This window comes from Eretmochelys imbricata, chromosome 1 (genome assembly GCF_965152235.1).
Source record: "Eretmochelys imbricata isolate rEreImb1 chromosome 1, rEreImb1.hap1, whole genome shotgun sequence".
NCBI lineage: Eukaryota > Metazoa > Chordata > Testudines > Cheloniidae > Eretmochelys > Eretmochelys imbricata.
In genome coordinates, this window is record NC_135572.1 from 215219021 (window position 1) to 215241647 (window position 22627).

The 22627-nt window shown below is 46.7% G+C and overlaps 1 protein-coding gene across 1 annotated transcript in view; it reads left to right on the forward strand.

The window, feature by feature from the left end:
* Positions 1-1509: 1509 nt before the first annotated feature.
* LOC144259180 (scavenger receptor cysteine-rich type 1 protein M130-like) overlaps positions 1510-22627 on the forward strand; it is a 77700-nt gene continuing 56582 nt past the window's right edge. The window contains exon 1 of the mRNA XM_077807360.1: positions 1510-1579. Coding sequence (XP_077663486.1) covers positions 1510-1579 — 70 coding nt within the window. The remainder of the gene's footprint in view (positions 1580-22627) is intronic.

A 22627-nucleotide genomic window follows, 5' to 3' on the forward strand; every position in this document is an offset into this window, starting at 1 on the left:
CCCGCCATGCTGAGCTGAAGCCTGAGCATCGCCACTCAACCCCCCTGAACGTTCCTCTCTTCCCCCTAGAAGGGCATGCCCCGGTTTGAAAACCACTGCCTGAATGTGTTACATAACGTGCTCCATTGTTTTTCCTTGCTGACGTCTCCACTTGGGGGCCTCATGTCCTTATGGCCAATGTAGTGCTCTCCTTGGTACAGGAGAGGTGGGATTCAGCTGCACTGACTACACAACAGAAGCTCTATCCAGATTGATGCAATCAAGCAGGACCCTGGGGTTCCCTCTAGCTGCCAGGCGGACTAATGCAGATTGTGTATCCTAGAGTTACCGCACAGGGCAGCCCTAAATACTGGCCTGCACTGAGAGTCCTGGAAAGGGTTGCTAACTACACTACAGCACCAGGGATAGTCACTGATAACAAGACCTGGTCAAAAGTCGGAATTTCCATTCCTGAAAAGAAATCGTTCTATTTCTGAACAAAAAGTTGAAATTTCCCATGAAAGCAAAAATCTGAAAAAAGAAATTCATTTGAAAATGTCTAATGGAAATTGAGCCTGAGAGCTCAGCTGTAGCTCCTAGGATTTCTAAACTCCTGACTCTCCACTGGCTGCCAGGAAGTCCTGAGAGCCCTGGCTCAAGCGGAAGTGAAATCTGAGCCTGAGAATCCAAGCTCCAAAGGTCCCAGTTCAGCTAAGGTTCAGGGGACCCTGGAAGCCCTGACGTCCCCGACTCTGAGGCAGTCTGTGTACAGGGCCTGGTCTGGAGCCACAGAGTCTGGATGTCCATTGGAAAATTCCCAATGGGCTCTACTCGTAATCAAATCAGTAAGCATTAAGAACAAGGTCTAACAGCCTGAACAGAAAGCCCTACAAGCCTCTGTTGCCAGTGATAGTCACATGTTAAGAAGGAAGCTCTATGACACACTACTCCCTCCAATTTGCTACTGCTATTCATGCTCCATTCAGGAGGCCTTGAGCAGTCTAGGTTCCACAGGAGGAGCAGGGGTGGTTCCCTGTGTTTCTGATGCAGCTGATCCCAGGGGTACTGTCCCAGCTCTGTGGTTTTAGTGGTTTGGCTAAAACTGGACCCCAACATCTCTGAGGGGTTGGATTTTAGAGGTTTATTTTTCTCAAATTATACAATGATCAGCATTCAAGGCTCCACATTTATTTGCCTAATAAGGCAGAATCATTTTTCACGCTGTTCTGCCCTGTGCCAACGAGGGTGGTTACATGATGATCTGAGACTGAAGCGAACATGACATCAGAAGCGGACTCGTCACTCATATATGGTCACAGCTGGAGTTTTAGAATTGTATTGGATGTTTTGGCTGCATAAAGTTTTAGATAAACTCTCTGATAATGTCTAAAAAGGTGAATGTTGTTTCTATTGGTTCCTTCTGGCAGCTGATGCTAGTGTCTGAATCTATATATTTCCCTGCAACTGCTTTGTTGTCACTTGTTAGACACAGAGAAGCCAGTGCAGTGTCAGGAGGGGACAGGGGTCAGGATGGCAATGAAGGGACATATCTCTGCTCAGCTGCTTTGGCTGTTTCTCCTCTCTCTTCAGGTCGCCATGGGTAAGTGCCTGCTTTATTTCTCTTACTGAGCCGGGCAGACTGGAACTGAGAATCCACTAGAAATGTGTTTTATTCCAGAAGTCAGTGGACAAAGGGCAAGCAGGCAATTGAGTTAAAGTAAATTTGTGTCTCAAATTAGCTCCCAAAGGTGATTTTGAGAGAGGAGGTTTATATATTTACAGTAATCATAGATTTTACCCAGTCACCGACTGTGCGTATTTATGAATTGTCCCACTCTTGTAGCACTGTGAGCCCAGATTTGGTTTCAAGGAAAGACTGACTTCAATGCTTAGAAATTCCTGATAAAGAAACTTGCTACAAGACAAGCAAAGTGGGCTTCTATATTGTGAAATCCAGTCTCATCCCCCTGTCCAGCTCTGTGCCTGAGTATGGGGCCTGTAAATAATTCCAGACATACAGTCCATACAATTTAAATAACACTGCTATGCTGTGTGTGTCAAATGTTCTGGGCCAACTTCAGCAGGGTTTGAGCGATCCATGTGTCAGGACATTGAACGGTCCAGTAGCAGCCTGTTTCTTTGAATTGGTGCAGTGTGAGACACTGAAGTATAAATCGGTGAAGTTGAAGATGGGAATCAGATTTTAAAACCTCAAATATTTTGCTAGAGACAAACCGTGGTATCACACCTGGTAAGTGCAGATCACAGATAGCTCTGCAACATCTCTGTGTCTGGGAGGGTAGAAGCTGGGGATTGCAGAGCAAGACATATTCAGGAGCAGTTAATGTGAGGTCAGGGCTGTGGTTAGGGAAATTGGTGCCCTGGGCAAACTTGTATTTTGGCCTCCTTGCCCCCCATTGCCCTGGGCCCTGATGCCTCCCTGAACTCCCCCTCACCCCCCATGGGCCCTCCTGCCTCCCTGGGCTCCCCCCCATCACCCCTGACCCCCACTCCCTATCGGGACTCTCCTCTGGCCCCCATTGCCTCCCTGGGCTCCCCCTATCACCCTGTGGGCCCACTGCCTCCCCTGCTCATTGCGCCAAGCTCCCTTCCACGACCTCACACCCTAGGACTGCCCTGCTCCTTGCCTCTTGGCCATGGTGCCCCCCTGACCACAACGCCCTGGGCAGTTGTCCACCATCGTCCTCTCTGTCTGGAGTTTGTACCTGAACTTCCCAAGAAATTCAAACAGAATTAGCTGGAGTTTGATCTCACAATAAAACTGAACTTCACCAGAGAGAAGCAGCAGAGAATTCCACTGGGATTCTTGGGTAACCACACTGACAGGCTTAATGTGAAAATATGGGACCCTATTCTCTCCACACGGTCAGAATGATTTCCATTAGCTACCATGGGCGTAACTTGTACCTTTCAGAGAGAGAGGGTGGCTGCGGATTCCATTTATGAACAGTCTGGTGAGAGTATTAATAGGAGCTGGTTACAGTATTGCTTTTCTTGCCTTTAATGTGGCTCTGTGGAACAGGAATATCATCATCACACTTGTGTCTAGTTAAAAGTTCATAATCCAACAGACCATGAGCATGTTGTATGAGCTTGAAATTAAATAACAGTTTAAAATGGCACGGGAGTTCTCTGCCACCCTCCCTCAGTAATGGGGTGCTTTTCAAATCTACAAATGCCCATTTATATATGGGCCAGATTCTCACTCTTGAGAAACTTCTCGTGCTGTGTAGGCCCTTGCTGCATGAATAGTCCTGCTGAGTCCAGTGGGACCACTTGTAGAGTTAGGTGGTGCTCGGCATGAGGAAGAGTGTCAGAATCTGGCTATATCTCTCTAAACACAATCCCTCATAGGATATACTAGAGGAAATATAGATTAATGTTATGGGGAATGTTCCCCCTTAGTGTATGGAGTACCCCCAACAAAGGCTCTGATTAAAGAATCCCATGAAATTTAGTATGCTGAAAAGAACATGTGCTAAAGGACTTAAAATTCAAGCATGGAAGAGCTGAAATCATTCATCTGTAAGACCATTTCTTTTAATCCCCAAAATGGTCAAGAGAAGGAGAGTAAATATTGTTTGGTTCACTTAACTGTGAATTTTAAACCTTAATTTAGAGGTTCCATGTTTTTCTTATTTGTGGGTTTGTTTGTTTTTTTCCAAAATCTAAAATATTCTCAACGATTTGTGTGCTTTAAATTACCCATACTTTTCCAATCTGTATTCCAATTTAACAAGGGCTTTTGGTTTTTGCCTTGGGATAATAATTTACAATGGGCTAAAGGGGATTTTGTTGTTAAAGCAGTAGTACTATATACATTCCTGACTTTTTTTGCTCAAGTTCGTAACTGGAAGAGTACTTTAATTCCCTTACTCTAAGAAGTTATTGGAGGAGCATTCACTTGAATAATCCACTGTTGACTTCCAGTGGCTTTGAGTCAGAGATACCAGCAAATGCTATGTGGAGGTCCAGCAGTAGTGTCATGGATATATGACCCTTGCCCATGTATGGCTCTTGCCCATGGCCAGGAGTAAATCATCCATCAGGGCCACTAGTGCCATCTCTGCTGCATGTCCTCATGTGAAGCCTGATAGGGAGAGGACCGGACTGTTGGCCCTACAGGTAGAGTTGGAGGGACCTTTGGGTACATCTAGACTGTGTTTTAAAACCTGCAGCAACCAGTCTCGGAGTCCAGGTCTACGGACTTGGGTTTGTGGGGCTCATGTTACAGCACCGTGTAGATGCTTAACCTATGAAACCCATGGAAGGGATTAGGTTTCAGAGCCCAGACAGCCGTGTGAGTGGCAGCTTCTGCACTGCTGTTTGTAGTGCAGGGGAGTGAGCCTGTGTCCGTAGACCTGTGCTCTCAGGCTTATGGCAGTGGGTTGTAAAACACAGCGTACCCTCGGTGAACCTCACCATTAGCCTGCACAGGAATGGGAGATTAGATACCCATTAGTAGCTGCAGAGATTGGCTGAATCAAGCAATGGTTTATTAAGTAATGGCTGGATTATGTTAAATTTAGGGGGATGTTTCGGCACTGACTCCATGGGTGCTCCAGGGCTGGACCACCCACGGAAAATTTAGTGGGTGCTGAGCACCCACCAGCAACCAAGCTCCCCCCTCCCCCCTGGCACCTCCCACCCGCCACAATCAGCTGTTTTGCAGCATGCAGGAGGCGTTGGAGGAGCAGGGACAAGGCATGCTCAGACAAGGGGGCAGATCTGGGTGGGAAGAGGCAGGGCAGGGGTTGGGGCTTGGAGGAAGGGGGCAGGTGGAGGCGGGGTCTGGGGTGGAGCAGGAGTGGGAAGAGATGGTGTGGGGGCTTGGGGAAAGGGGGTGGTTGGAGGTGGGGCATGGGATGAAGCAGGGGGTTGAGCACCCCCAGAGACCAGAGGAAGCCAGTGCTTGTGGGGTGATGATGGTGAGGGGCAGTAGTGGACAATCAGTTTGTAAGCAGCTATAGGGTAATAGGTCTATAAGGAATAGCCAACATGGATTTGTTAAGAATAAATTACGCAAAAGCAACCTAATACCTTCGTTGACAGGGTTATTGGCTAATGGATGAGGGAAGCAATAGACATGCTATATTTTGACTTTAGTAATGTTTTTGATATAGTCCCATGTGACATTCTCATAAGCAGACTAGGAAAATGTGGTCCAGCAGCCGATGAAGTGAGCTGTAGGTCACGAAAGCTTATGCTCTAATAAATTTGTTAGTCTCTAAAGCTCACAAGCTTTCCTTTCCTTTTTACAGATAAAATTGGAGGTTTTTAAAAGAAGGTTAGTCAAACGCCTGTCAGGAATATTCTATGTTTACTTGATCTTGCCTCAATGCAGGGGGATGGACTAAACAAGTCTCTTCCATCCCTTCTTTCTATGATTCTCACCTCAAAGGAAGTGAGGATGATTTCTATTAGAAGGGGTCCGAGGCGCACTCAACTTTCACTGGGCAAGAAAGACTAGGATCAAAGTCGCAATGTGATGGCTTGGAGTTTCTGGGATCCTCTTAGATTTCCAGTTGGGTGAATGGGTCAAATTTAAAGAAAGGTTGCATTCTCTGGCTTTTGTCTGATCTGTAGTTATTAGTGTCCTGAGAAGCCCTCTGGCATACAGGTGATTTTTTCTAAGAAGTGAGCTGACAGTTCAGTGCAGCAGAAGGTGCTGAGTTCTGGAGCTGTGTAGACACTTAGTGGGCTGATAAAATTATTTATTGTGTCTCAGTCTTGCATCCTTTAAGCAGGGAACACTTAAGATGAAGTTCTATCTCTAGGACTGGCAACATTCTGATCTGTTGACCCATGAGCAGCTGCTCAAGGTTATTCTGATAACTGACATGGGGCCTGCCCTACAAATGAGCTGATATGGGTCTTTTTGCTACAGAATTTTGTTAGCAATGTGAGCTGCTATTTCCAGCATTTTATTCCCTCATGGGTGGGGGCGGTGGAGATAATATACTTGAAATCATACTATACCCCCAAAAGGTTCTAATTCAGAGATGGCAAACTGTGGTCCATAATACCAAAATGAGAGGAGATGCCTTTTAATGTTGACAATGGTGCTGCAAATCTAGAAGAACACCCATGGCTATTGGGCCCAGGTGTGTCCCTTTTTCTCACACAGATCTAATTAGAGATGGTTGAATTATTTGTGTGGAAAGTTTTTTTTCTCCAAAAAGATGGTTTTGTTATAAACAATTTTTTTTACAGGAAAATATCTATTTGGTTGAAAAATTTCAATTTTCACATAAGGAATATTAAAATGATTTCATTTTATCTTGATGTAATGTTCTATTTCAGCATTTTAGTTTAAAGAATCAAAACACAGGGACAAATTTTCATCTTGTTTAAAAATGTTGCCTGGAATTTTTTTTCTTCAAATCTGTTCAAAAAATATTTCTGGCAAAAAAAAATTTTTCAGTAAAAAAAATACTGGTTTTCTGAGGGAAATTTTGATTTTCCAACCAGCTTTTGTTCTAAAGTTGTTCCTTTCCACAGCCTATCAAGTGACACAATAAGTAGGGAAGGATCTTTGAGTTGTATCTTCCTGGTCATTCTGCAAGACTTTCATGACTCTCCATGTGCTACCAAACCAACATTCAGGCTCATTCCTGGCATTTTGTGAGGCCCTGGTTGTCTCTCCTGTTTCCAGTACCACAACAGGAATCTCATAGGTAACCAGAATTCACTGTTGGAGAGCTCCTGTCGTTGCACAAAAGTCACAGGCTGAATGGGGATCTCTGAGATATAGTTGAGCCAAGCAAGTCTAATAAACTTGGATGTAATTTGCAGTTGTGTATCAGCAGTAGTGCTTTTCAAATCAGTTCTATTTCTGGGCTGAGGCTGGCAGGGCATTCAAAATGGCACCCATGTGTCCTTGTATATCAACCTGAGCCTCTAGACAACCTGTGTGATCAGTCAGGCTCCTTTAGAATGTGTTATTCCTTCTGTGGTGTACAGAGAACTGTTAAAATTACAAACAACCACCTTAAATTGTAAGAGGGTTCCTGGTCCTGCTTGCAGGCTAGGGACCTCTGAGAGAAACCCTCTGACCTGTGTCCTCTTAGGCAACCTGCAGAGAGCTAGCCTTGAGCAAGGTGGGTGGAATTGTGCATCTCTGCTTTAGGGACCATCTTTCTTTTGCGGGGGGGGGAGTGGTTCCTGTGTGTTAGGGTTCTGGAGTCTAAGAAATAAAGTCGTGTTCCATTGCAACCTTCCAGAAAGAGTATTTATATTTTCTTCTATTTCTCTGGGTGTATGCTGTGTTAAAAAAAAAACAAAAAAACAGCAAAAACCTCCATGGTTCATATTCTCCTAATGGTTTAAATCTCACCACTTGCATGAGCAGTCTTGTAATAAGGGACTAGCTCTTTACTGTTTATTTGTGTCTCTAGTGGCTGTTGATTTCTCATAAGCTTGAAATTATCAAACCTTGCAACTATCTTGTGTACCACGTTCACACCCATACATTTGCCAGACTATCTCTCCCTAGTTGGGTGTAACTGCTCTTGGAATCTGAAACCCTCACAGAATAATATTGTTACCTCTTTTGACCTGAGCTGTTAAGAGCATAAGAACAGCCATACTGGGTCAGACCAAAGGTCCATCTATCCCAGTATCCTGTCTTCTGACAGTGGCCAGAACAGGTAATCCATTCCCCAGAGGGAATGAACAGAACGGTGATCCATTCCCTGTTGCTCATTCCCTGCCCATCCTGGCTAATAGCTATTTGTAGACCTACCCTCCACGAATTTTGAGGCTTGGGGCAGAATTCTGAGGTTTTGCAGGTTGTCCCAGTTAGGAGAAATTATTGGTAGAATCTGATATTTCTTTGATGCATTCCTGTTTATTTCCAAGGAATGTACGAAGTGCTTTCCTCCAGAACATGGCAGGAATAAAACAAGAGACAATTTCTTTGCTCACAGCTCCAAGCCCCCTTTCCAGTCAGCATTTAGCCCAAAAGCTCTGTCTCTAGGCTTTTCTCAGCGCCATGTTCCCAGTGTTTATTATGGCTGTGTCCTTGTATTTGCTGCTGCTTCTACACTCTGGTGTTTTCTCCTGCAGTTCTGCTTATCTCAAAAACACAGTAACACACATAGTTCCACCAGTCAATACCCCAACCCTGCATTTGCTATATCAGCCCCTGGGAAATCCTTTGGTCCATATCATACAGCTTCTGCTCAGCCTTGCCATATGGGCCTGTGTTTGGGGCAGTGGCCTCTATTGTTTCAGCTATTGATGAACAAAGGGGCATTTAAATTCTCAGTCATTTAGCCAGAATGGAAGGGCAACTGTTACATCCACCAGTTTCAATGGGGTTTAACCCAGCCCATAACAATAAGCTACAGACAGCCAATCATCACTGGAATAGCACCTCAATGTGCAACCACAGCTGTTTAGTTTGTGGAGATGACTGGAACCGTCAGAAGATGCTAGTACTGGGGATGTGGTCAACAGATTGTTAAATGATCAAAAACACGTTCTGCTTTGTCCCAGAATCACACAAAGGCCTGGCTGTCCACTTCTTGAACCTTTTACCAGGCGAAGTGCATATGAAGTATTGCCATTCTGAATACATCGTGTTTGAAACCCACTGTACATGCAGATTGCACAGGCAGAAATAACTACCCAAAGTGCAAACCAAAGGAGAACCAGACACAAGGCTGTTTTAAGCAGTTCATAAATAATTCCAGCTGGTAGAACTCAGAGTATTTCGTAACCTGCTATAAATTATACTGTTGTCCAACATGCCCTGGCTGACTCACCTGCACGATGCAAATGTAAACAAGGTAAAGGGGCTTGACCCTGTATTGGGATATATCATTTAGGGTGTGTTCAGGGTGAATGCGCTGTCTTTGTTTCATGGAGAGGCGATAGCCCCTCCCTCTGAGAAAGTGGGAGTAGGTGGCCTCTCCCCTTGTGGGGTTGGCGGGGAGAGTGGCAATTGGAGGAGAAGGACGGTTGAGGGACAGGGGCTGGGAAAGCCTGAGAAAGAGACAGAGAGAAACAGAGTCTGGGACTAAATGGAGAGAAACAGGGTGAGGGGACAGGGCAGCCAGAGGGATAGAGGGAAACTGGGACTGAGAGCAACCCAGAGTGAGTGGAGAGGCAGAGGCTGGGCAGGACAGGCAGGCAGGCAGGAGAGGGTCCCTGTCAGTTTAAAGCTGGCTGGTCAAGTCAGTTCATGTTTGACGATGTGTTCCTGAGCATCCGTCCCTGTTTGTTCCTGAGCATCGGTTCCAGTGAGTCAGGTCTAATGACCAGTGAATATCATGAGTCAAGTTCATCCTGTCAGGAACTCACAAGAGGCACCTAATGCTCAAAATCTGACTTGGTCATTATCCAGCACCAAGTGAGATATTTGGGTAAAGGGGAACCTTGAAGAAAATAATAATAATAACCTAGAAAATAATAGCTTGTGCATACAGAGATATAGATAGATTTTTTATTTAAGTGCGTTACATTTAGTTAAGTACACTTAGTAGTAAATGATAGAATGATTTGAACACACACACACAGTTTTTTATATTATCTATATTCATCTATTTAGTGTTATTATAGTTAGGTGGAATCCAGTTCCGTTTATTCCAGCTTAAATATGTTATGTAATTTTTTTGACAACCAGTTGTAGTGTCTTGTCTACCATTAAATAACCTTTTATCATGCTGTAACACCACCCTGCCCCCAGCTCTCACCTGCTGAGTAAATTATGCCACCACAGTGATGGACTCTTAATAAATCTTGGTCGGTGGTTTTGGGACAGGGTGACCCTCAGGTGTATTTCAAATTATAACACAAATAACCCTCCTCTGAGAAAAGAAAAGGAGTACTTGTGGCACCTTAGAGACTAACCAATTTATTTGAGCATAAGCTTATTTCTTTTTGCGAATACAGACCTACACGGCTGTTACTCTGAAACCTTCTCTGAGAAGTCAGTTTACACAAAGCTCCATTCAGGTGTGGATCTGGTCTTGTATCTTCTGTGCTGTGAGGAATACAGTTTTTTTTTTTCTCCTTATTCCTTCATCGATCTTCTCTAGGGGTTAGTTTACATTAGAATTCCTACAGTGGCATAGTTGATAAAGTGATCATTCGGAACCTCATGTACCTGATATATTTGAGGCCAAGAAGGTCAAGGATGGGTCTTAAACCTCCTTTGTGTGTGGGTACCAGAAAGTACTAGCAGCAGTGAGTGGTATCAAGGAGCAGTATCTCATGAGACAGGTCCCTGAAGAGGGATATGAAGAGAGGGTGAAGAGGAGATGTGGAGAGGAATTGGATGGCATAACCCGATCTGAAGATACTTAGGACCCAGCTGTCGGTAGTGATTGAGCCCCAAGCATTGTAAAAGTGGGCTAGCCTGCCCTAAAAGGGGAGGGAGGAGCAATGACGGGAACAGTGCTCTGGACCAAGGAGTCAAAATGGACACTTGGGGGGTGCCAGGGTCGGTCATGTGGACTGGCCAACCCTGAGTCCGACTGCTTCCTCCTGTGGGATCTGTCCCTTTCTGGAGTAGTCCCATTGCGCCTGAGGAGGGAAAAGCTGGCCAAAGGTGCACTGTGGATGATATTACTGCTGCTGCCCAATGCCATAGCGGTATGTCTGCACTGCTGGTATGTACACCCCCAAGAATCGCAGGGTAGCCCTGGAGTCCTTGAGGGAGTGCAGCATCTTATCAGTTTTGTTGGAGAACAGCGTTTGGCTGTCAAAGGGCTAATCCTCAATAGTTTGCTGGACAGCTGGACCAATGCCTGAATTCTGCAGCTAGGAAGCCCTCCTCATGGTGATCTCAGGCCATCACCATGGCCGAGGTAGCTGCAACATCTAGCGTGGACTGCAAGGACATCTTAGCCATGAAGCAGCCTTCAGTGACAAATGCCCCAAATTCCTCTTGCGAGGCCTCAGGGCAGCTGGTCTGCAAACTTTGACATAGCTGCCCAATTAACAAAATTGTATTTGGACAGCAAGGCTTTCTGGTTAGCAATTCGCATCTGTAAGGAAGATGCGGTGTAACTCTTCCTGCCCATGAGGGCCATTTGTTTACAGTCCCTTTCCTTGGGGGTGGACTTAAAACTGCCCTGCTGGGCTCTGTCATTCACTGCAGTTACAGCTAGGGAATTTGGGGCCAGATGGGAGTGAAACCCCTCAAACCCCTACACCGGAATGAATATGTGCTTTTTCATTCATTTAGCTACAAGCAGTACCCAAACCAGAATGCTCCAGAGGGCCTTAGCCAGTTCAAGGACCGCCTCATTGATAGGGAGGGCAATTCTCCCAGGAGCAGATGGCTGCAGTATATCCACTAATTTGTGGGTGTTCTCTTGCAATAAGTCCACTTGGATACTGAGGGAAGCAGTTACATGTTGCAAAAGGTCTTGTTATGCCTTAATCCTCTGGTACTGAAAGGAAGGACGAGTCAGGCAGCACAGAATCGTCCAGAGAACAAGACAAGGTCTTTAATTGGGTCAAAGCTGGATTCTGTTACAGAGCTGACAGACCTGGGCAGAATGGCTCTGGAGGCTCTGCAGGGAGAAGGACCTCTGGTTCCTGGCCCTGTAGCAGATTGATGGTCACCAACGCAGACCTCACCAGCAATCTTGTCTTCAAGTGTGACAAAGAGTGGGAGCTCCATGATCTCAGCTGACAGACGGGGAGGATGATGACCCTGACCCAGACACCAAGGAGCCTCAGGATCCTAGGGATATGGGAGGAGCGAAACCAGAGGGAGTGAGTAACCGTTCTGACATCTGTTGCCCAGAACGAGGCAGGAAACGGCATGGAAATGTAAGCAGTACCATTGGTACCAAGCATGCAGGTGCTGGAAGCGGTGTCAATCCCAAAGTCAACAGCAGTACCAGAGTGTCTGATGACACTGACGTCGAGGGTGGTAAAAGCTGCCAAGGTAACATTTGTGGTGCCACCTGCAGCAGAGCCGAGGAGATTCCCAGGACTGAGGTCCCCTGCACCAATCCCAACATGTGGAAGGGGAACACTGGGGTGCAGTGCCTCCAGACCTGGGGGTTCAGTGGCAAGCAGTTGATGGGGCTCTAGAAGTATTGGACCAAAGGAGAGGTCAGGGCCAAAAGGTAGAATAGGCCTGTAGCTGCCTTGTATGCTGCCAAGGTGGAAACAGTCAGTGCCGGCATCTCCCTTGTTGGTATGGATTCAATGGATGTCCAGGGGCCAGAACTGGAGTCAACAATATGGGGTTTCTAACCTCCATACTTGGTACTGGGGAAGGGCTAGAGGTACCCATGCCATCCTGCACACTAGCACCAACTGTGTGCCAAACCCATGCTTTTCCTAGGGGAGGCAGAAGTGTTCCCCTGAGAACATGAGCTGTCTTGACTAGTCTTATGTGACCTTGTCCTTGGCACAGTTGACAGGGAGCGGCCCCTCTGTTTCTTCAGAGAGGTGCTACTCTGAACGTGAAGCAACAGTACTCTTGGAGCCCGAGGGTGACCTCCGACCCAACAAGGGCCTTGGTGCTGAAACAACCTCATAGCCTGTTTGAGCAGGTGCTGTTTCGGGCAAAGCCTCTTGAATCTGTTTCTTGAACAATATGCAGATCACACAACACTCTTTAATGTGGGCCTCACTGAGACAGAGCAAGCACAGTATGTGAGTGTGACGGGGCACACTCGCCTCTCATGAGCACCCCCTTGGCCAAGTGCATGTACCTGGGATAGAGCAGTGTCCCAGGGCACCCACCCTGGTGACAATGTCTTCATCCTCTTGGGCTTTCTGGCTGCAGCTCTCCAGCGGGGCCACTATAGTTCATTTCCTGCTCTGGGGTGCATCAGTGTCCAGACCACTTCCCCCCCCCCAGTGGCTAATGGGGCATGGGGGCAGAACTTGAGCTCGCCACTACTCCATCTGCTGTGTCCCGTTAATTAGCTTCTCTAATTCCCTTGTCCATTTCCCACACCCCCATGACTAACTTGAAGGGGAAAGGAGTCCAGGAGAGCTGGCCGTATTTCAAGGAATCCCTGTTGAGGTTACAGGGACAAACCATCCCGATGAGTCGAAAGAATAGTAAATATGGCAGGCGACCAGCTTGGCTTAATGGTGAAATCCTAGCGGATCTTAAACATAAAAAAGAAGCTTACAAGAAGTGGAAGGTTGGACATATGACCAGGGAAGAGTATAAAAATATTGCTCGGGCATGTAGGAATGATATCAGGAGGGCCAAATCGCACCTGGAGCTGCAGCTAGCAAGAGATGTCAAGAGAAACAAGAAGGGTTTCTTCAGGTATGTTGGCAACAAGAAGAAAGCCAAGGAAAGTGTGGGCCCCTTACTGAATGAGGGAGGCAACCTAGTGACAGAGGATGTGGAAAAAGCTAATGTACTCAATGCTTTTTTTGCCTCTGTTTTCACTAACAAGGTCAGCTCCCAGACTGCTGCGCTGGGCATCACAAAATGGGGAAGAGATGGCCAGCCCTCTGTGGAGATAGAGGTGGTTAGGGACTATTTAGAAAAGCTGGACGAGCACAAGTCCATGGGGCCGGACGAGTTGCATCCGAGAGTGCTGAAGGAATTGGCGGCTGTGATTGCAGAGCCATTGGCCATTATCTTTGAAAACTCGTGGCGAACGGGGGAAGTCCTGGATGACTGGAAAAAGGCTAATGTAGTGCCAATCTTTAAAAAAGGGAAGAAGGAGGATCCAGGGAACTACAGGCCAGTCAGCCTCACCTCAGTCCCTGGAAAAATCATGGAGCAGGTCCTCAAAGAATCAATCCTGAAGCACTTGCATGAGAGGAAAGTGATCAGGAACAGCCAGCATGGATTCACCAAGGGAAGGTCATGCCTGACTAATCTAATCGCCTTTTATGATGAGATTACTGGTTCTGTGGATGAAGGGAAAGCAGTAGATGTATTGTTTCTTGACTTTAGCAAAGCTTTTGACACGGTCTCCCACAGTATTCTTGTCAGCAAGTTAAGGAAGTATGGGCTGGATGAATGCACTATAAGGTGGGTAGAAAGCTGGCTAGATTGTCGGGCTCAACGGGTAGTGATCAATGGCTCCATGTCTAGTTGGCAGCCAGTATCAAGTGGAGTGCCCCAAGGGTTGGTCCTGGGGCCGGTTTTGTTCAATATCTTCATAAATGATCTGGAGGATGGTGTGGATTGCACTCTCAGCAAATTTGCGGATGATACTAAACTGGGAGGAGTGGTAGATACGCTGGAGGGGAGGGATAGGATACAGAAGGACCTAGACAAATTGGAGGATTGGGCCAAAAGAAATCTGATGAGGTTCAATAAGGATAAGTGCAGGGTCCTGCACTTAGGATGGAAGAATCCAATGCACCGCTACAGACTAGGGACCGAATGGCTAGGCAGCAGTTCTGCGGAAAAGGACCTAGGGGTGACAGTGGACGAGAAGCTGGATATGAGTCAGCAGTGTGCCCTTGTTGCCAAGAAGGCCAATGGCATTTTGGGATGTATAAGTAGGGGCATAGCGAGCAGATCGAGGGACGTGATCGTTCCCCTCTATTCGACATTGGTGAGGCCTCATCTGGAGTACTGTGTCCAGTTTTGGGCCCCACACTACAAGAAGGATGTGGATTAATTGGAGAGAATCCAGCGAAGGGCAACAAAAATGATTAGGGGTCTAGAACACATGACTTATGAGGAGAGGCTGAGGGAGCTGGGATTGTTTAGCCTGCAGAAGAGAAGAATGAGGGGGGATTTGATGGCTGCTTTCAACTACCTGAAAGGGGGTTCCAAAGAGGATGGCTCTAGACTGTTCTCAATGGTAGCAGATGACAGAACGAGGAGTAATGGTCTCAAGTTGCAGTGGGGGAGGTTTAGATTGGATATTAGGAAAAACTTTTTCACTAAGAGGGTGGTGAAACACTGGAATGCGTTATCTAGGGAGGTGGTAGAATCTCCTTCCTTAGAGGTTTTTAAGGTCAGGCTTGACAAAGCCCTGGCTGGGATGATTTAACTGGGAATTGGTCCTGCTTCGAGCAGGGGGTTGGACTAGATGACCTTCAGGGGTCCCTTCCAACCCTGATATTCTATGATTCTATGATTATCCTAATGGAGTCCCATCAACCAACTCAGGGTTCCTTCTCGCTCTCCCCAGCTTCTGGCAGCGCTGCCCTGTCTGAGGTTTTGCAGCTCTGCCAGTCAGCCACACACCATCCACATTCCTACAGCTTCTGCAAGGAACTGAATTCCCTCTGGCCCTGCAGCATGGTCTGTGAGGAATTCGAACTGGGCTCTCAGTAATTAGTAGCACAGTGCCACCACTGCCCAGCAGACAGCCAAGCACTCTTGTTCTATGGTGGAGTACCTAGTCGTTCACAGCTGAAGTTTTTTGCTCAGATAGAGGATTGGATGTTCTGTCCCTTGGAAGTTCTGGGACAGTACAGCCCCCAAACCTACATTGGATGCGTCTGTGTGCAGGATAAATGGTAAGTAAAAGTTGATGCATCAGACCACTGGCTGCTGCCCCAAAATGTCTTTTATACTTTGAAACACCACCTGGAATTCCTGTATGCATAGTACCATATTCGGTGCCAACATCTTGGTCAGGTCTGTCAGTGGTTCTGCTACTGTTGCAAAATGGGGGATAAACCAACGGTAATAACTGGCCAGGCCTAAAAAGGCCCAAACCTGTTTTTTGTTTTGTTTTTTGAATTGGAGTTTGTTCTAGAGCTTTGGTTTTATCTTGTAGGGGCTGTATCTTCCCATTCCCTACCAGATACCCAAGGTATTTTGATTTCCTGCATACCAAAGTTACATTTCTTTGGCTTTGCTGTGAGCCCAGCCTCTCTCAGTGACTGCAGAATGGATGTTACCTGCATTAGATATGACCACCAATCTTCACTGAAGATCAGTACATCATCTAAATAGGAAGCTGCAAATTGCCCATGGTGATGCACTACCTGATCCATCAGGTGTTGGAAGGTGGTTGGCATCCCATGTAATCTAAAGGGCATAGCTATAAAATGGAACAGCCCTAGGGGTATGGCAAGTGTAGATCCCCTCCCCTTCCCCCCCCCCCCCGGAATCTTTTGTAAGGGCTATTTGCCAATACCCCTTGCTTTATTCCAATGTTATGTACCTTGCCTGTCCAAGCTGATCAACTGGGGGCATGGGATAAGCATTGAACTGTAGGGCTGCATTTAGGGCCCTGAAATTGGGTGGTGCCATCAGATTTGGGCACCAGGACCATTGGGCTGCACCAAGGGCTTTGGGATTCCTCAATGACCCCCAACTCCAGCATTGCCTGAACCTCTTGTTCTAGAGCCTCACAGAGCTTTTCAGGAACTTGGTAGGTATTGTGTTCAGGATTGGCAGTCAGATTTGCATGGATTTGATGGGCAGTAGATGATTCCAACCTGGCTGAGAGGAGAAGAGATCATCAAATTATCCCAGAAGATTCTTGTCCTGCCATTGCAGACGTGGAGGGAGGCATTCTGCTATGGGTACATCTGCAGCACCTGCTGGGGATTACACCACTGGTCTCAAATCATCCGGCAGGTCCTGGAGGTCTATAAATAGGCCCTCCTGTGCTTTCCATGCTTTTAACAAGGTTACATGGAAAATTTGTTTTTCCCTCCTCTTATGTGGGCAACAGATTTCACAGTCCACATCCTCTATTTGTTTTATGACCTCATAGGGCCCTTGCCATTTGGCTAAGAGCTTACTCTCGGAGCTGGTAACAATAGTAAGACACAGTCACTGGGTTGGTAGACTTTCTCCTGGGCTCCTTTATTATAATGGTGAGCCTAGGTTTGTTGGGCCCACTCCAGATTCTCTCTAGCAAACCTGGCCACCTGATCTAGTCATTCACGCATTTGTAACATACCGAATTACAATTTGGGCTTGGGTAGGTTGCTCTTTCCATCAAGGCTGGCTCCAGGCACCAGCGAACCAAGCAGGTGCCTGAGGCGGCAAATGTAAAGGGCGGGGCTGCGGGGGCACATTTCTAGGGGCGGTATGGCCGGTGCCGGAATGCCGCCCCTAGAAATGTGCCGCCCCAAGCACCTGCTTGTTTTGCTGTGCCTGGAGCCGGCCCTGTATACTGTTAGTAGTTGGGAGAGCGGGGTCAGTAGTGGAAGCAGATGCTTTTGTGTCCACAAGAATTGTGCATGGCCAGCCCCTTATTCATGCTTGTAAGTCTGGCCTCAAGGGATCTATATCTGCATTAGCAGTACAGACGAGCAAGCGTGCAGGGGGTGCGCTGGATTTTAGTGGGTCATGGAATTTAAAAGCCTAGCCATTTCCTTTTTGCTTAGGTGTGAGTAAGGGTTGGCAGCTGGTTGATATACAAGTTGGGGCCGGTTGCCCAGGGCTACTCGGCTTGGGCATCTAGCTTGGGCATGATTTCCCCACATACAAAACACTGTGAGGTGTGTGAGGGGGTGGGGGCGGGACCAGGACCAGATTGGCAAGGGCAGTGAGATGCTGCAGGGGGATTCAACTGGCCATGATGTGGTCCCTGACTAGGCTTTTGGGCCTTGCGCCTGCAGTTTTTTTGGGTATGCCCGAGACACCCACAATTATAGCAGGCTACATTACTGTTTGCTGTTACCACAGAAACGCGAGTAGCCTTGCTCTTTATTTATTTTTTTTTAGCTTATTTGGCTTTGCATTTGGAGGCCCACATATAGATGGATTAGAGCCTGGGTTCACTCCCAAATTAAGGGCTGTTTACAGGTGGGAGTTAAAACCTTCCTTTAACATTTTTAGAAATGCCTGATCAGTTTTCTTTGAGTCCGCAATACCTGCATTGCTGGAATACATCTCCCATTTTCTCTCACAATACTGAGAAGCAGGCTGGTCCTTGCCTTATCCCCAGTTACCGGCTCCATTCCCCAAGGCTTCTTGGATGGCTTCCTTAAACTCAGTGGAGGCACAGGTCATATCATTTTCAGATTCAAATTTTACAGAGGCCCAAACGCTGTTTCGGTGCCCTTCTGTAGGGATCTTGGCCCATGATAGGTTGGGGCATTTAGCTTTTGTTAAGATATAAAGATCCCTGGGATATAACGTATAGGTGATAACCATTTGGCTTATTCTTTTTCAGAATATCAAATTTGGGTCTTTGGGCTTTATATCAGGGAGATCTTTCAGTAAGCCCCTTATTTCCTTTGTGCTGAGAGGAGTATACTTGTGAGTATTATGGGCCACTCTGTTTTCACCTGTCCCTGACCACCAAGTGGTCACTTGGAGAGTGGCCAAGGGAGCACTGGCACTTAATTCTGGGTTAAAGGGCAGGAGGAGGAGGAAGAGGGGGCTAATTATCTCGATCTTCCCCTGTGTGTGCCAGGTTCCAATTTTGAATTTGTTTTTTAAGGTGTTTCCAATTAGTTTCATTTTGTTTTTTATTAATATTGCTGCCTAAACCAAAGTCGGTGAAATTACCCTTTTATTGTTTGCTAGCAACAATATGCCACGCAGAGGAGTTGTTTACTTTTAGTTTTGCTTTTAGAGCTTTGTTTTCTGCTTCAAGCTTGCTCATCTTACAGTTGCAATTTGCCTTTTGATTTAGCTCTGATGGTAAGAGCCTTTTGGAGTATTTCTAACTTTTGTAATTTCCATTTATATTTACAATACATTATTACAGTCCTCTTCTTTAATTTTTTTTCTCTGACCAGACTATTGACACACTATCTATCATACTCATACCCTCATTCCATCCATTTTTTGCCATTGTCTTTTGAACTGTCTCATGTTTCCCCTTTTATAAAATCAATGAGTCTTCTTCCTGTAAAGGGTATCATTGGTTCACCCTGGGGCACGCCAACGAGTCCCCCTCCCTTAGACGGAATTGTTGACACCACCCTATACCGGAAACCTACTGACCACTATACTTACCTACATGCCTCCAGCTTTCATCCAGATCACACCACAAGATCCATTGTCCATACCAAGCTCTACGATACAATCGCATTTGCTCCAACCCCTCAGACAGAGACAAACACCTACAAGATCTCTATCAAGCGTTCTTAAAACTACAATACCCACCTGCTGAAGCGAAGAAACAGATTGACAGAGCCAGAAGAGTTCCCAAAAGTCACCTACTACAGGACAGACCTAACAAAGAAAATAACAGAACGCCACTAGCCATCACCTTCAGCCCCCAACTAAAACCTCTCCAACACATTATCAAGGATCTACAACCTATCCTGAAGGATGACCCATCACTCTCTCAGATCTTGGGAGACAGGCCAGTCCTTGCTTACAGACAGCCCCCCAACCTGAAGCAAATACTCACCAGCAACCACACACCACACAACAAAAACACTAACTCAGGAACCTATCCTTGCAACAAAGCCCGTTGCCAACTGTGTCCACATTTCTATTCAGGGGACACCATCATAGGGCCTAATCACATCAGCCACACTTTCAGAGGCTTGTTCACCTGCACATCCACCAATGTGATATATGCCATCATGTGCCAGCAATGCCCCTCTGCCATGTACATTGGCCAAACCGGACAGTCTCTACGTAAAAGAATAAATGGACACAAATCAGACGTCAAGAATTGTAACATTCAAAAACCAGTCGGAGAACACTTCAATCTGTTTGGTCACTCGATTACAGACCTAAAAGTGGCAATTCTTCAACAAAAAAACTTCAAAAACAGACTCCAACGAGAGATTGCTGAATTGGAATTAATTTGCAAACTGGATACAATTAACTTAGGCTTGAATAAAGACTGGGAGTGGATGTGTCATTACACAAAGTTAAAACTATTTCCCCTTGTTTATTTCCCGTCCTACTGTTCTTGTCAACTGCTGGAAATGGCCCACCTTGATTATCACTACAAAAGGTCCCCGCCCCCCCACCCCCCCCCGGCTCTCCTGCTGGTAATAGCTCACCTTTCCTGGTCACTCTCGTTACAGTGTGTATGGTAACACCCATTGTTTCATGTTTTCTGTGTCTATAAAATCTTCCCACTATATTTTCAACTGTTTGCATCCGAAGAAGTGAGCTGTAGCTCACGAAAGCTTATGCTCAAATAAATTGGTTAGTCTCTAAGGTGCCACAAGTACCTCTTTTCTTTTTGCGAATACAGACTAACACGGCTGCTACTCTGAAACCTGTTACTTTGTTCTGTCCATTATTACTTGGAACCACTTAAATCCTACTTTTTATATTTAATAAAATCACTTTTGCTTATTAATTAACCCAGAGTAAGTAAGTAATACCTGGGGGAGCAAACAACTGTGCATCTCTCTCTCTCTGTGTTATAGAGGGCGGACAATTTATGAGTTTACCCTGTATAAGCTTTATACAGAGTAAAACAGATTCAATTGGGGTTTCGATCCCATTGGGAGCTGGTTGCCTGGGTGCTGGAGACAGGAGCACTTCTTAAGCTGTTTTCAGTTAAGTCTGCAGCTTTGGGGCATGTGGTTCAGACCCTGGGTCTGTGCTGGAGCAGACTGATATGTCTGGCTTGACAAAGCAGGGCTCTGGAGGCCCTAATTGGCAGAGAAAATGGGCTCAGAGGTAGTCTCAGCACATCAGGTGACAGTCCCAAGGGGGTTTATGTGACTGAACCTGTCACACCTGCCTTGAACCCTTTGGTGGAACCTGCTGACAGTCTCGACAGGACACACAGAAATTAGTGGCATCCTTATAGATCTCTGGCCAGAAGAACTGAGCCAATAAGTGGGCTAATGTTTTTTCCCCAACCAAGATGGACAACTGACAGAATTGAATGAGCCAGCCACAAGACCTCCCTCCTGAGGTCACTAGGAGTTACTAGTAGGCTTCCCTTGTTTTCAGGTCAAGGTCAACTTGATAGAGCATATCATTCTTTAGTTCAAAATGGGGAAATTGGGCAGCTTGGGCCTCCTGGATAACCGTCCTGTCAACCACCGCTATCCAGGTGTATGATTCTCTCAAAGTGTCATCTTCCTTTTGCCCACGTATAAAGTCATAGGTCTGCGTTAAATGGGCTAAGTCTATGTGGGGAGAGGATCTCCTGATCAGAAGGCGCTTCTCCCCCTTTGCACTGGGCGTCATCCATCTGGTGAGACAGTTCCCCTGGTCCCATCTCCCCAGCCAGATGGGCCTGTAACTAGGCACTCCCTTCTTCTGGGTGTTGTCTTCAGGATTTCCTAATCCTCTGGGTTTGTGTAGACCTCTCCAAAAGGTCAGATTTCAGTACTGGAAATATCTCATCCAGTTTTTGGGGTATTGGTTCAGACGGAGCAGGAGGTCCGGATCGGGGGAGGAGCAAAGGGGGGAACTGTTGTCAGTCTCTCAGAATTATAACCTTCCAAGGAAGGCATTTTGTTATGCCAACCTGATTTTTGCTTCATGATCGCCCAAATTCAATTGTATCCAAACCATGGGATAGGAGTGGACATCCCCATGTCATGACATGTCACCTTCAGGGAGCAGCCATATTGGAGGGTGCTAAAGTCAAACAGGGACTCTTGAACCAGGGTTTGGGAGCACCCTGAGTCCACCATCCAGAGCATAGTGCATCCCCACATGTTAACTTGGCCCACATAGGCCTTATGCCACTGGTGCAGCCTGGGCAAAGAGCTGCTACATGTTTCAGTGACCCCACAGTCTAAGAAATCACATTCCATGACAGGACAAGATTGGCTGAAGTGTCCTGGCCTCCCACAGCAAAAGCATACCAGCAGGCCATTAATAGGGTCTGGCTGACCCCTTCTCTTTGGGGCTTCTGGGGTGCAGCTCTGGGATGGGAGTGGGGCAGGCACCCATTGTGACCGGTGCTCTGGGGCTGGATCCAGAGGCACTTCCCTCCTGGTTGGTTCAGGTCTCTTGGGTGCCCCCTTTGGCAACCAGGCAGAGTTCCCTGGACTCCGGGCCTGCCAGTTGTCAGATCTCAGCGGGGTATATTTGAAAGGCCTGGCAGCTAACAAATACTCCTTTTGTAATCTGTACCACAGTGGCAAGTGAGTCAGGGCTATGCTGTCAAGCCCATGTTGGAATTGACATTGGCAATATGTCTAGGTACTGCCCTAAGACTATCACGTCTATGATGGCCGCAGTTGTGTGGACCTCAGGGCGTAGCCATCGGGTGGCCCAGTCTTTAAGGCATTGGGCTACAGCCCGGGGGTGAGCCCCTGAGGCAAAAAACTCTGAGCAGAACCTGCACTGGTAGGTTTCTGGGGATACTCCCAGGCAGTCGAATATGGCAGCCTTCACTGTCGGATAATCTCTCACTCATTTGTCATATGAATGGGGATATGGGGAAAGCGGTGGACACGATATATCTTGACTTTAGCAAAGCTTTTGATATGATCTCCCACAGTATTCTTGCCAGCAAGTTAAAGAAGTATAGATTGGATGAATGGACTATAAAGTGGATAGAAAGCTGGCTAGATTGTCGGGCTCAACTTGTACTGATCAACGGCTCGATGTCTGGTTGGCAGCCGGTATCAAGAGGAGTGCCCCAGGGGTCGGTCCTGGGGCCGGTTTTGTTCAACATCTTCATTAATGATCTGGATGATGGGTTGGATTGCACCCTCAGCAAGTTCGTGGATGACACTAAGCTGTGGGGAGAGGTAGATATGCTGGAGGGTAGGGATAGAGTCCAGAGTGACCTAGAGAAATTGGAGGATTGGGCCAAAAGAAATCTGATGAGGTTCAATGAGACAAATGCAGAGTCCTGCACTAAGG